At 32.0% G+C, this 14,545-nt stretch overlaps 1 protein-coding gene across 1 annotated transcript in view; it reads left to right on the top strand.

Moving 5' to 3' along the window:
- Positions 1-14,545, top strand: part of IKKepsilon (I-kappaB kinase epsilon) — a 90,661-nt gene that overhangs the window by 46,548 nt on the left and 29,568 nt on the right. The window contains exons 12-15 of the mRNA XM_035353019.2: positions 4,345-4,456; positions 4,545-4,669; positions 7,673-7,749; positions 13,878-13,917. Of these exons, the coding sequence (XP_035208910.1) occupies positions 4,345-4,456; positions 4,545-4,669; positions 7,673-7,749; positions 13,878-13,917 (354 nt within the window). The remainder of the gene's footprint in view (positions 1-4,344; positions 4,457-4,544; positions 4,670-7,672; positions 7,750-13,877; positions 13,918-14,545) is intronic.

The raw sequence follows: 14,545 nt of genomic DNA, 5'->3' as shown, positions 1-14,545 counted from the left end.
AATTAATCCTGCTGTTTCTGTCTTTGTAATCACCTTCTTTGAACTGTCATTTAAAATTTATTTCAGAGTATTGTGAGTATCTTTCCAAGACTTCAGTATAAACCCTTGCAAGCATCATCTCTGCATGACCAGTTCATGGATGATATATTCTTTGGTGTCATTTGTAGATCATTCTTCTTCAGTCTCTCATAACATGTCATGGATACCAAAAAGAAAATGTAGATTTCTTAGAAAACTGAACAAAAACATGTGAAATAATTTGTAGATTCATTACAACAAATAGGCACTGAAGTTTCAACTAGATTCAGAGAATGGGCTGAACGGTATAAATTCAGCAAATCTGTTTGCATTCTTAATCCTTACTTGGAGACTGGTATAGACTCATAACATTTTTGCAGCATTATCTTATGACTGGCCTCTACAATCATCTAAATTAATTTCAAGAGATGCTGAGGTGTTAGTTATAGCAATGTAAAATTCCTTGTTTTTATGTCCAATATCTGACATGAATGATGGGAATATCTCTGTTGGTGCTCCACATTCTTAGACGTATCTCATGGCATTTGATATTTTATCTACATGTGAGATGTCAGGTGTTGAATCCAAAATTATTGAGAGATATTTAGCTATCCGTATGTTGGCAGATATAACTTCCCTGCACTTTTGAGCCATTATATATACCAGAGGTGGCCAAATATGGCTTGCGAGCCGCGCGCGACTCTAGCAGGCGAGTGGTGCGGCTCTTGTGCAAATAAAATATATACATTTAAACTAACATTACTAAATATCCTTCATTTCAAACCACTTTTACTACTTTTAAAATGATGCAAACATAGATTTGTGGTTTTGGGGAAATCTAGTTGTGGCTCTCGAATATTCCTGAATTCCAACATGCGGTTCTTAATGGCATGAAGTTTGTCCACGCCTGATATATACCATGTCTTTGTATATCTTAGACAAAAGATAATTTTTTTTTTTTTTATGCTGTCTGGTTTCCTATTCTTTAGATGTTCCTTCTTCCTTCAAGAATGGATCAAATCCGTCCAATAGTTCCACTGTCATTAAAAAGTATTGGTTGTGACATGATCCGAGAACTTCATCAGAGCCTCTCTGCGAAAGACCATGGCTTTTAACTTAGGATGATAACAGAGCATTGTAAAACTTCTGCCCAATATTGTTTTTCTTGAGTAATCTGTGCATTTAGTACCTTGCGTAAATTCTTATTAGATCCTGAGAGCAGCAACAGAAATTTTGGGATTTATAGATCATTCTTGCTGCTCTGTGCATTGTTTCAGGTTTTTCCAATCATTGAATCTTTTTATTTGTGCAAAAGATGTACCTGCTTTGGATAATAAATGACAAGGTCCACAGTAAATACTACCATTTGTTTGAGAATAGATTATCTATTGTCAGTTTGAAATTTCACCATTCTGAAGCTCTCTTTTGAAGATTGTTGAACTTAAAAGATGAGTTTTATTTTTGTAGATTCATCTTGAATTCTAAGAAAATCAGAATCTGCATTTTGAGAGTAGCCATTTCGCTCATAAAAATCCACTTTGCAGGGTCTTTGTTAGATTTAAAAAATTGAGATAATAATGATAATATCCGTTGATCCTTCTTCTCCCGTCACTCATCATGGTCTTCTGTTGATTTTTCACCTTCACAAAAGGCTGAAAACACTCATCTCCTTTAGTATTACTGGGTACATCATCTTTGAATTCTTCAGTCGGTGGTTCTAAAACACTTTGGGGGAAAAAGAAATAAATTTTTTTTAGTTCGCTCCATTATTTCCTTTTGTTTTCTTTCTTTCTCTTCTGACTTTTTTTTTTTTTTTTGTATTTCAATCTGCTAAATTGCTTTTTACCTTCTACCATTTATATGTATAAGATCTATAAAGTAGAAAAATAAAAGAAAAAATTAAAGCAAACCATAAACAATAAAATTATGCTATGTTTTAAATGTATTTGGACTTTCTTGTGATTCTCGTTAAACTCTGATATATGAACATAGATTTATAATCACATAGAACTGTGTAAATAAGAAAACATATCAACTTTAACCTTTTCGCAACGGCACACCTTTGTTTAAGATGCTCGTACGGGACAGAAGGGAATCAAAGGCAGTTATTGTACAGGACGGAGGTTTTGTATCGCTAAGCCTAATTTTATAAACAAAATCAGAAAAAAAAAAGTTTCGCTTCTAGCATCGTAATTTTTGTATCATTTTAGATTATTACTTGAGCTCTTATATAGGTTAAAATTAGCACTTAATAACATTTTTTTTTTCTTTATTTTACATGAAAATATACTTAAAAAATTGCTTATCTTGTAAAATAATTTTCAAATGCGCTATTCAAATTATTCCAAAGTTTTAATTGATAAAATCCATCAATAAAGTTTTAAATTAATAAAACAATGCAATAAAGACTATTTACAGTAAGAAGTAACAAAATGTAAAATGAAGACTGTGGTAAATCTCGAAGCATTGAGAAGTATCACTTTCTAACTCTTAGAAAAAGTATCACTTTCTAACTCTTTAGAAAATGAATCATTACTCTCATCTGCGTTAATAAATGGTTCATTGACCATACGAGGGTATTCTTTCTCTGATAAATAGCGTCTTTTCGCCATAATAGACTGGAGGTGAGGCTTTCTGAAATAAAAAGAGAAGAACCGGAAATATATCTGAAGGGCAATGCAAAATGTAACTACTCCACATACTAACCCTGAAAGCCCATACATAGTAAAGGAAAAAATAGAATAAAAAAAGGAATTGGATATAAATCAGACACGCAAATGTTTTCATTAGCATGCAGCGATTTAAAGAGCTCACCCCTGTTTACACTTTCCCTCCCCCCACCCTGGCAAGAGCTGATGAATAAAATACCAAAGTCAAGCAGAAGATATCAAACTAAAGGTCAGGAATTTAAAACTGTGTTCATTTCAAAAGTAATGGACATAGGATGCGATCTAGTGGCCTTCAGAAAAACGTTCCAACTTAAAATGCGTATACGCATCACCCGTCCTCTGAATGCAGTCTCTAGCGATGCATGGATGGGACGCCCGGCTGTAAACGTTCTTAGGGAATGCGTATATGGGACGCCCGTCCTGAAAGGGTTAAACATAGAAAGAATTTTCCTGAAGGAAATGTACTCTTGCAATAACCTGAGATAAATAAAAGAAGTTGATAGTAAAAAATATTACCAAAAACTGTTGCAAAACATTGTAGCTAATTATTATAATTTAGGGCAATAATTTCATGTATTTTGGTAGAAAAGGATTAATGTGTAAATGTGAAAAATATCTTTCAATATTCATTATAATTTAAAATGAAAAATTAGCAAATTAGATGTACTTACAAGTCTGATCTCAAATAATTGGCCTGTTAAATAATTGGCCTCTGTGTCTTAAAAGGCACTTTTTATATTATGGATTACTGTACAGTGTACTTGTGCACTTTTGAATTGCACATATAGATTTGAAGGTGTTTATTTAAGTTAAAGAATTGTGAATGATACCATGGAATGAGGCCAAACACCTTCAAAAGGCGGTTGGTGCTGCCTTTTGCTGTCATATGAGCTCCTGCTCTGTGATAAACTTTGATACAAGGAGAGACTATATTTCATCGATATGATTTAAGAGATGGATGACCAGTGCTGCCTTTGTGCTTTGCCGACGAGCTACCATCTTGCAAACCATTACTGAAAACCGAGTAGAGAGATAAAAAATTCAGCGAAGTTTATGCTCCATTTTTAGTGGCTCCAGAAAAAATTTCCTCCTACAGAAATTTACATTTTGTAATATTTTATAAAATTTAGTTTAAATTTAGTTCACAACAATTGTATTTCGTGATACTATTTATTAAACTTTGTACACAGTAATAACATTCTCAGGGATGCAGCAGGTAAATAACTGATGGGTTTAGTCATTCTCAACAAAATGATTAATGAGCAAGTATTTGGTCATTTGAGGGGATTTTTCCTGCCTTGGTCCTGATTAATGTAAAGGTTTTTATTTCGAAATTTTTTTCATTTTGCTCAGTTTTTGTAGTTGAGTACTGAACATTTTTGTTTTTGTCCAGAAATAAATATTGCTGAGAGTATTTTAATAAAGTTGACTGCATATATGGAAATAATAGAGGTTAATTTTTATTATTTGCATTTGAATTATGTAATTGTAAGGTAAAAAAATGTATTCATCTTTTCTGAATGGTCTTATATGCTTTTATTTGGAGATATGTACTGTAATTTATTTATCTTTGGTATATCAGAATGCATTTAATGTATATTTGACATGTGATGTGCCATAAAATTTAAATTTTTCTGAAAAAAAAAATTACTTCTAGTTCTTCAGTTGTGTCTCAGTATTTACTTTTGTGGTCCAAACAACATGGCTGTGAAAATGAGCTACAAAGGTTACATCAGCTTGTATTAGACAAAAAACAGCTAAAGGAACAAGTCAGTGAAATTAAGACTATCAAAATGAATTTTAATTCCATGTTATATTCTAAAGCATATTATAATCTTAATATATTGTATTTTATAGGTTAAGCAGAAAGTCATACCTCTTCAGTCAGCTATTCATATGCTGAAACAGAAAGTGCTTTTATCAAAACGTCTACAAACAGAATGGGAACAAGCAGCTGCAGAATGCTCAAGTCTTGTTGGCTGGTATTATTTTTTAAAAGTCTCCCACAAATTGGCTAATACAGTGTAAAACATTTTAATGCATGATTTTTTATAATGTAATGCATTAATCTAACTAATCTGATTTTAGTCCCTTTTTGTTTTTTAAATTAGAGTTTTTTATTAATTAGACTAAAAACGTAAATGCTATACTATGCTATATATCATTGCAATAATGAATGTTTTTGTTTTGATACTGTATTTTAATTTTGCAGTATGTTCATAAAGGTGATAAATCTATATTTTTGTAACATTTGTTTGGAATTATATATTATTTGCTATCTGAACAAAAGAAAAAATTATTTTTGAATTTAATTATGTATCAGTGTTGTATATTCCAAACTGGCTAGGCTATCTCCTAAGTCAAGTCTTGATAATATTTTTATCTACATCCTTTCCCTGAATTGGGACTATTGTCTAATGGAAACATTTTGAGCACTTCTTGATCTTTGTGATAGATTAAGAGAAGAGATCAAGCATAGTTCAAAAAAAGTTTAATGTTCGGGAAATTCTCTCATCTTTGGTAAATTTTAAACCATAGAGAATGGTAATTTAGAAGTAAAACAACAAAAATCAGTGTTATATTTTCAAATTTTCACAGGACTAGTTTCGATGGCTTTACTAAACCATGCGCTTTTGCAGCTGAATTTTGTGTTTTGCAGCTTTGGCAGCTGATAATGCTGATTTTTGTTGTTTGACTTCTAAATTAATATTTGTTCAGCGTGTTATTGTGTCTTAATCATAGAGAATGGTTTCAATCAGTTGTCTTGGAACTTAAAATTGTATTCAAGAAGAAATAATCATGTAATGGTGTATTTTATTATTTAACTATATATTATTAACTTTTTTAACTATCTATAATTGAATTAAATGAGTAAATTTTTTCGTAACATTCAGTGGAAAAATGAGCTTAAAATAAGACTGGCCTCATTAATTTAAATTGTGCAGTTATTGTTTTTGACAAATGTTAAAAATTTCTTCATTTCATAAAAGCATTCATAAAAGCATGTATAGATTGCAAAAAATTTATAATTTTTTCAGTTTGAAGAAAGGGGATAAAAATTATTTGTGCAAAGAATTTTTAAAAGATGAATTAATTTAAATTAATTAAGATTAATTTAGAAAAGATTAATTGATATGCTTTTTTTTTTTTTTGAGATTAGAATGTACATTTAGAGTTCATGGCGAGTCTGAAAACTTTATTATATGTAGAGTATCAGAATTTTTCACTTCCAATAATTCAGTTTTAACTAACCATAAAAAAAAAGTATGTTTTTAGAAAAATATGGTCTGCTCTGTAAAATGATTTTTTTTTAATATAAAAAAGGGGCAGAATGCTAGTGTAGTAATTAATAGAAGTCAGATTACTGAAGTCATCTTTTGTTACAAATTTGCTTGGCTGATGTGACATATTCAAATTATCTATTGCACTCAGGCAAGCCAAAGCTGACAAAAACTGCCAGTAGTGTAACAAAAGGCACCACTTAATGTGATCATGTTTCGCCAGGACTATTTTGATAATATTAACCGAATGATAACTTTAAAGTGATGAGAAAAAACAGTTTACAAAATATCAGTGGAGTTTAACAAATTCAATATAAATTTACTAAAGACTTTTAAATACTATGTACTTTCACAGCATTTTAATTAGAAAAAAGTATGTAATATTTGATTGCCTACAGTTATTATGTAAAAGTTCAGAATAAAAAATGAACTTTTGCATAATAACTGTAGGCAATCAATTATTACTTATTACAAATTTCCTAGAACACATTATTCATAAAAATTATGAAGCTTAAACAAGATATTTTAGTGCAGAAAAGCAAAAGAATTTTGAAATCTGCTTTATCATTTGCTAATTTCGGTCCAGTTGCTCTTTCTGTAACTTGGAAAATGAGATTTTTTGTACATAGTTACCTTAACTAAAAATCAAGCTGCTTGGTGAGTTAATAATTTATTTGGTGACATGTCTTTGACAGTTGGCAATTTCTATGTTGTATTTACATATTATTTGGTGATTTTATCTTTTATTTGCTGATTTAATTTCAGATTAAAAAAAAATCATTCTGTAATAATTTGATAATGTTAATGTTTTTTTAATAATTAGATAATGTAGTTGATTGTAACAAATGAAGTATTTTCCTTGTTTTTATACATAGATGGGTGAAAACTCAATACCAGTATCAAAACGGATAAGATTAACTGCAATATCATTAAGTGGCAGCTACTCTATTTGCATTTTTCTTATGTCAATATAAATTTACATGAAGGCTTTTTACACACATAACTGAAACTTTAAAAAAATACATTTTGTACAAGTATTAGGTGCATATAAATTGGTATTTTAGCAATGGAAAAAATAATTTGAAGAAATATTACAGCAATTCACACATAAGTAAATTGTTATTATGTGGCTATAAATAAATTTTTAAAAATACATTATAAATAAATTTTGTATTACATATAGAACAATCAGATGGGTTTATTCTCAGACTGTTTTGTATGGGTGAATCATTGTATGATTCAGTACTTGAAAGCTTTAACCTTATAAAAATTACTTTTATCTGTTGAGAATTATGAATTTAATATTTGAAAGTAAAAGTCTAGTAGAGGAATGGGAGCTGAGGTAGCCTGGCCTTGAAATGCATTTCATGAACAGAATGGCCAAAACTGTGTAATTATTTATGAACTGAATTTTTGTTTCATTATAATTACTTTTTTTCCTTAATTATAATTATCTATTGAAATTTCAAATATTTCATCATGAATTGTAATAAAAATATTGCCAAAAGTTTATTTTACCAGTTAAACAATTAAAATTTTATATGCCGAACATATTGAATTAGCATATAAGTAATTTTCCCCAAGTAGTGTACCTTAAATATGAACTTATTTAATTGGCAACTCTACTGTATTAGACAACTTCATATGCTTTGCAGTAAATAATCGTAACCTTTTCATGAAATGTATATACATGCTTTTTTCTAGTGTTGAGAGAGCCGATACATATGTTAGTAGGATGCGAGATAGCTGGCAGTCTTTTGTCAAAGATAAAAGTATGAGAGGTAAGAAAAATCAGTATTTAATGTATGTTATTAGGGTACAGAAAATTTATTGTGAAAGAAAAATTTATTGTACTGTATTTTTTATTTTATTCTTAAAAAAAATTAGCTTGAGGAAATTATGACTGTTTTATTATGTTGGTTCTTTAAACTAGTTAAATAGTGTGAATGAAAAATGCAGTTTTGTGCCTAAACTTTTTTAGATATATTTTAGTAATTATATTTAATAGTCTCATAGCAGAAAGTAGTTCAACTTTCACCCTAGTATACAGCAAGAATTAAAATTTATCTATGTGCTTTTGTAAAAAAAAAAAAAAAAAAAAAGTTTAAAACGTTTTTAATAGTTGAGAGAGAGATTATGTGTAATGTTTTAGCTTTATTTAAAGCTTCCAAGAGAAATCATTCTTTGACAACAATGAAATATGTAAGATGTATGTAAATTTTTTAACATCTAAAAAAAGGCATTAATTTTTGCAATAAAAAATCTTTATCTTTCCCTATGTATTGCATCTGATATCTTTCTTTTTTCTATTTCTCTCTCATTCATATCGTAAGTGTATATTGCTTTATTAATAGTGATAATATATGTTTTAACGTGGGTTGATTGATTATTAACCTTTTTAACGAGGGAAATGTACTAGGAAAGTCAGCTGTGCCTTGTCTTGAACCATTGACTTTCCAATAACTAATTGGATATCCTAACCACTTATATCACAAGGGTAAGAACATTTGCACATGCATGGGAGGTTTGTGACAATTCCTTACATTCTTTCCTACGTAAATAATGACTGGTATGAAACCCAAGACCTAACTAACCAAATCAATGTAATTATAAATAGTTGTGCAAATTTTTAGTCCAAATACTACTTACAGTGATTACAGTACAAAGTCTGTAATCCGGACTCATCGGGACTTTGGCGTTTCTGGATTGGGGTTTTTCCAGATTATAGATCATCAATTTAAATCTGGTAAGATGGCATCCATAAGTTATACAATTAAAAATATGACACCGTAATTTGTAAAATAAAGAGCAATTATGATCTATAGGGTACCAAAATTTACAAAAAAAAAAAAAAAAAAAAAAAAAAAGCTTAATATTTATTTGTTTACTTTATTAAACATTTCTTTCAATGTAAGTTGTTTCGTTTTTTGTGCTAATACTTTTTCTTTAATTCTATAAACAGACATAATTTCTTGCTCAGTTATAAAGTTCCACTGTTCAAGTCCTGTAATTGCTGTGTCGAGAATACCGACTAACTTGTCAATCGAAATTTTTTTGTTTTCAATAACCTCTGTCACTTTCTTCACTATCGGAAGCGGTATTTTCTGGATCTAGAACCATACTCCAGATTTCGCTGTCTGTTAATTGATTTATGATTCATGATTGCCGTCGCAATGAAAAACTTCTGTTATATCATCTTCATTTATTATCGCTTCTCCACATTTCTTTACAAAATCCAAAAACTGGAAAATTTCACCTTTAGTTTGCGATGTTCGAAAACTTTCAAATTCGCGGCTATCATCTTCATCACCCTCACCATGAAATATAGTAGCTGGCCATAAATTATGCCAAGCATTTTTTTAACGTATCTGGAGACACGTCCTCCCAATGCGCATGCCCATGTGTAAACGTGCATTAATGCGCATGTGTAAACGCATTATGTGCATTCGTAAAGCATACAAAAAAAAGTTTGTTGCTTTTAGGTCCGGATTATAGATTATTCCGGATAATGGACATCCGGATTTTGTACTGTACAGTAAGACCCCGCTTAACGCTGTTTCGTTTAGCGCTGTTTCGGTTTAGTGCTCTTTTATTTCAACCCGGGGATTCTCCGAAATTGTGCGCTAGGTTTCCAAATAACATATCCGAAACAGTGTAGTTGTGTTTCTTGCTTGGTGGACGCATTTTTATCATTTGAAACATTTGTTAACATTATTGTAAGTTTAAATTTGTATAATACTATAACGATTAATACAGTGACAAATATTATGATCTTTAGTTTTTATCATGGGTGATAATAAAAAACAAGAAAAGAAAGCAACCAGAAAAAGCATTTCACTGGAAACTCAAATGCAAGTGATTAGAAGATTAGATTCTGGTGAACGTCAATCTTAAATTAGTGCTGCATTGATTTTGGCAACTTCAACAATAAGGACAATTCTTAAGAATAAAGAAAAAATACTGTCATCGGCAACTGCAACTACATCAAGCTCTGCAACTAGAATTACCTGTTCTAGAAATAACATTATAGAGGAAATGGAAAAACGACTGTCTATATGGATTGACGACGAAATCGAACGCAATATGCCATTAAGCCAATCTATCATAATGCCTTCTTAACAAAAAGGCAGAAAATTGGAAACCCAGAATAGACTGAATGATCTGACTGAGAATTTTATTTGTTTTTAAAAGTATATGCGTTTATATTGTTTTTATTTTTGTAAGAAATAAATGTTTGATTTTATTTTTATTAAAAAAAACATTATTAAATTTAATGCCTAACCATTTTTTATCCGTCTTCCCCTAACCCCATTATTTACATGTTAAGATAGCCTCGCTTAGCGCTGTTTCGCATTACGCTCTACTTCGATGGAACGTATACCCCGCGTTAAGCGGGGTCTTACTGTATTAAATTTTTTTTTAGTTTGGAGAACAAGAAAAATAATCTATGCCTTGCCCAGATTTGAACTATGGAATTCAGCTGCCAATTTGATGTGTTAATGTAGTATGTATGTGTGGGAGGATGTGATACAGTCAAAATTCTTTAATCCGGACACATCGGGTCTTCGGCGATTCCAGATTATAGATCATCAGTTTAAATCTGGTAAGATGGCATACAGAAATAATAAAATTAAAAATATGAAACAATAATTTATGAAATAAAGAGCAATTATGATCTAAAGGGTATCACAATTTACAAAAAAAAAAAAAAAAAAAAAAAAAGCTTAATATTTATTTGTTTACTTATTAAATATTTCTTTCAACGAGCGCATGCGTAAAGCATACATTACGCTTAGTCGAAATTAGAAAATTGCAACCAGAAAACTATTTGATGTGTACACTGACTACCAATAAGTATTTGGACACCCGTGATAGAAAAGAAAAATTAACGTTATTCAAAATCAATAGTTGGTAGAGCCTCCACGAGAGGTAATTATAGCGTAGACCCTCCAGGGAATACTTTCCACAAGTCTTTGTATGACAGCTAGTGGTATTTTCTTCCCCTCGGCTTGGAGAAGACATACAAGTTCCTTCACCGATTTTGCACGGGTAGTGCACCCCTGAATTCGGCAATGCAACTCATCCCAGAGGCTCTCGATAGGGTTCAGGTCTGGACTCTGGGCAGGCCAGTCCATTCGATGAACTCCATTCGCACCATACCAAGCCTTGGTTAACGTCGAAACATGACAACTGGCATTGTCGTCCTGAAAGTAACAGGGGTCCAACATGTAAAACTGCCACAACGTAGGAAGCACGTTGTCATCCAAAATAGTGCAGAAGGCATCGGAGTTGCGCTTACCATGAATGAGGACCAAAGGTCCCAACCCATACCAGGAGAAACACCCCCAGACCATAATTTCACCTCTGCCGAACTTGACTGTTGGCACAATGTTTTCTGGCAGGAGATGTTCTCCAGGTAGATGCCAGACCCAGACGCTGACATCCGAACTGTAAAGGGTGAACCTTGATTCGTCACTCCAAAGAACCTGTTTCCACTGATCTACGGTCCAATTTCGATGTGCTTTGCACCACATTAACCAAGCAGCGCAGTTGGACTTTGGGATCAAAGGTTTATGGGCAGCAGCACGACCATGAAAATGAAGCAGATGTGCTTCCTTACGGATGGTATTCATTGAAAGAATACTCCCGGATGCCTGTTGAAACTCCTCGCAGATGAGGGCCATTGGTTGGGTGCGGTTCTTCCGAATTTCTCTGGATAGCACTCGTCGGTCTCTATCTCTCAGTTTCGTTGGTCTGCCGACTTGGGGCACATTCTGACAATCACCGCTCACCTTCCACTTCTTAATCACATAGGCCACTGTCGATTTTGGGTACTTCAGATCGCTAGATATGTACCTTAAGGATCGGCCACATTTGTGATACCCGATAATTATACCTTTCTCGTAATCGGAAAGCTCCGAACTGCAAGACATTTTGCACGCAACTAAAGCCGATGCTGTTTCCTACACCATATATACCGGCAGAGTCCGTGACGTACCTTAGGACCGCAGATATCGTCATTTGCATAGGTGTCCAAATATTTATTGGTAGTCAGTGTATTCGTGATATTTATAATGACGAGGAATTTGATTTAAATCACATCAAAGATGGAGTACATTGAGATGAATTACTACATTTAATAAGGAATTATAAGCCGAATAAAATAAAAACATCTGCCCTGAAGATAAGGATAGTGCTGACAGATCAACTTTCAGTTCATTGCGCGCCACAACGAAAGTCCTCTTGACCATCTGATGGTGAGTAAATGGGATGGTAGACTCTGGACCATCCCTCAAATCGGAGTCAGAGCTGCACAGTTAGTGCTATGGCACTATACCTGTCCAGCCTATAGCGAAATTTTGATATCCTACTTACTTATACCTGGACCTGAAAACCTGATCTGTACCTGTAAAGAACTGATTATGCAACAACAGCAAATGAAATCAGAACAAGGAAGGATATTGGTCTAAACACCAAATGTCGAAAAGCTTTGTTATCTCAGGAAAAACATGTCTTTTGGGTAATATTAAAAGCTGAATTTTTTATGTTGTTAGAAATATGGTGATTCCTTGTAAGTCCAAAAGGAATACATCTGGTTTCTGTCTATATTATTAGGTGGTGAAAATATAGGTTTTTCTTTAAACAGAAGGTATGAACATATGAAATCTAAATATTTCGCATTTCATAATCGGAGGTATTCATGAATTTAAAATAGTATTTCTTTTCTTGTCATTTAATTTAAAATCTTGTAGTAGTTGAGAAATTTCAGTGAAATCAGGTGAAACATGGGCCCTTTTTTGTCCTCCTTCAGTGATAACCTAATTTAATGATTTGTGAATGCATCACAAGTAAAACTAAGAGGAGTGGGGAAAACCTTTTCAAATGGTCCAAATTAGAATGATGTATTGTTATAAATTCATCACAGCCTTAAAATGCAATTTTATTTATTATTTTTAAACTTCTATTAATTTATTTATTCTGTGTTTTCATGATCTTAAACAAGAGTGTAAATTGACCAAATCCTTCTTTCTGAATTTTTTTTTATTTAATACATGGAAAAATATAATGTGCTTTTGTGTTCCAAAAATAATATTTTAAGTGGATATTGGTACATATTTTTTTTCCAAGTATTGCATGAACTTTTTAGGTATTCCCAATATGCAGTGTCGTAATGTTAATGTGGCAGATTTGAGTCTTAGTCAACAATTTTGGCCAGCCTGTTCATCCTGGCAGTTTATCTCTTTGAATTTGTTATATCATGCATGATTCTATTTGATATTTCATAATAAATGTCCCTTGTATTACATATGATAACATTTAGCAAAATCTAAGATGAAGGAAGCCAGGAGTTCTCAAACATTTTCCCCTGTGCACACCTTTCAGTACTGCTAAGAGGTTCATTCCTCCCCTCTTTTCCAAAATTTGAAAAATACATATATATATTTATTTAGGTTTAGTCTATTTTTTAACATGTTTTATTAATTAAACAGCAGAAAATACAGAAAATATTGATAAATACCAAAACTTTAATAAAAGTAGATTGTTATGTATAAATTAAAACAAAATACTGGACCGCATTCCCTCCTGAAACTTTGAAATTCCTCTTGGTTCAGAACCTGTGCAGTAAGCTTTGTTTCATCAGTGAATGCAATGGTTACATTACAATTGCCACTTGGCTAAATCAGCATTATGAGATAGGGCCTATTACGAGTGCAAAATAGGAGAGATTCTTTATTTACTGCTACATACCTTATTTTCTGTGTTTGTTATTAACTTCTAGAGGAATTATGAATCACTCTGTATGTTTATTATTAGCATTATTATTTGAGATGTAATAGATTTTTATAGTACTATATGTTATTTTATTTATTTAAAATTCACATGCAAGAATATATTTCTTTTATTTTAGTGCTGTCTTCCCATGACGAACAGTTTCATTTCCTGGAAAAGTAAGCATATAATAGTAGTTTAAGTTTTATATATATAACCCTTCAACATACTCCCTCTGCCTATCTACATACCTCATGTTTTCCATTAAACATGCATTTCAAGCATGTTTTCCATTATTGACCTTTTCTATAGACTGAAAATGTGTTCCCTTTAATGCACATTTCACTTTTGGGAACAGGAACATGTCGCATATAGTGAGGTCTGGTGAATACAGTGGATGTTCGAGCACAACAATTCACTTCAATTTCATAGAGGGGGGATTTTGTATCAGCAAATTGTCTTGGTGCAGCATCTCTGAGTTGTTGTTCCTGAGATCTGCTGTTTCCTTCCTCATCCTTTTTCTCGGCTTGTTCAGTACAATGTAGTAATTATATTAACTGTTTAGCCCTGAAGTACCCACTTAATCATGATAATACCCTTAAAATTGGGAGAGGGGGAACTATGAGCACTTTCATTTCTGGCTTGCTCATTCAACCTGTTTTGCTGCTTGGTGAAGAGGGGATCATACAGTATGTAGATTGATGCTTTGTTTCAGAGTCATATTGTAAAATTAAATGTTTCGTGATATAATGACTTTTTCTACGAATTCAGGTTCAACTATGAATTGTGTCATGATGTCGGAGCAAA

The sequence above is a fragment of the Stegodyphus dumicola genome, chromosome 12 (assembly GCF_044657685.1).
Source record: "Stegodyphus dumicola isolate Sdum_Otavi_A_Nest chromosome 12, ASM4465768v1".
Classification (NCBI taxonomy): domain Eukaryota; kingdom Metazoa; phylum Arthropoda; class Arachnida; order Araneae; family Eresidae; genus Stegodyphus; species Stegodyphus dumicola.
This window is presented reverse-complemented; position numbering and strand designations above follow the sequence as displayed.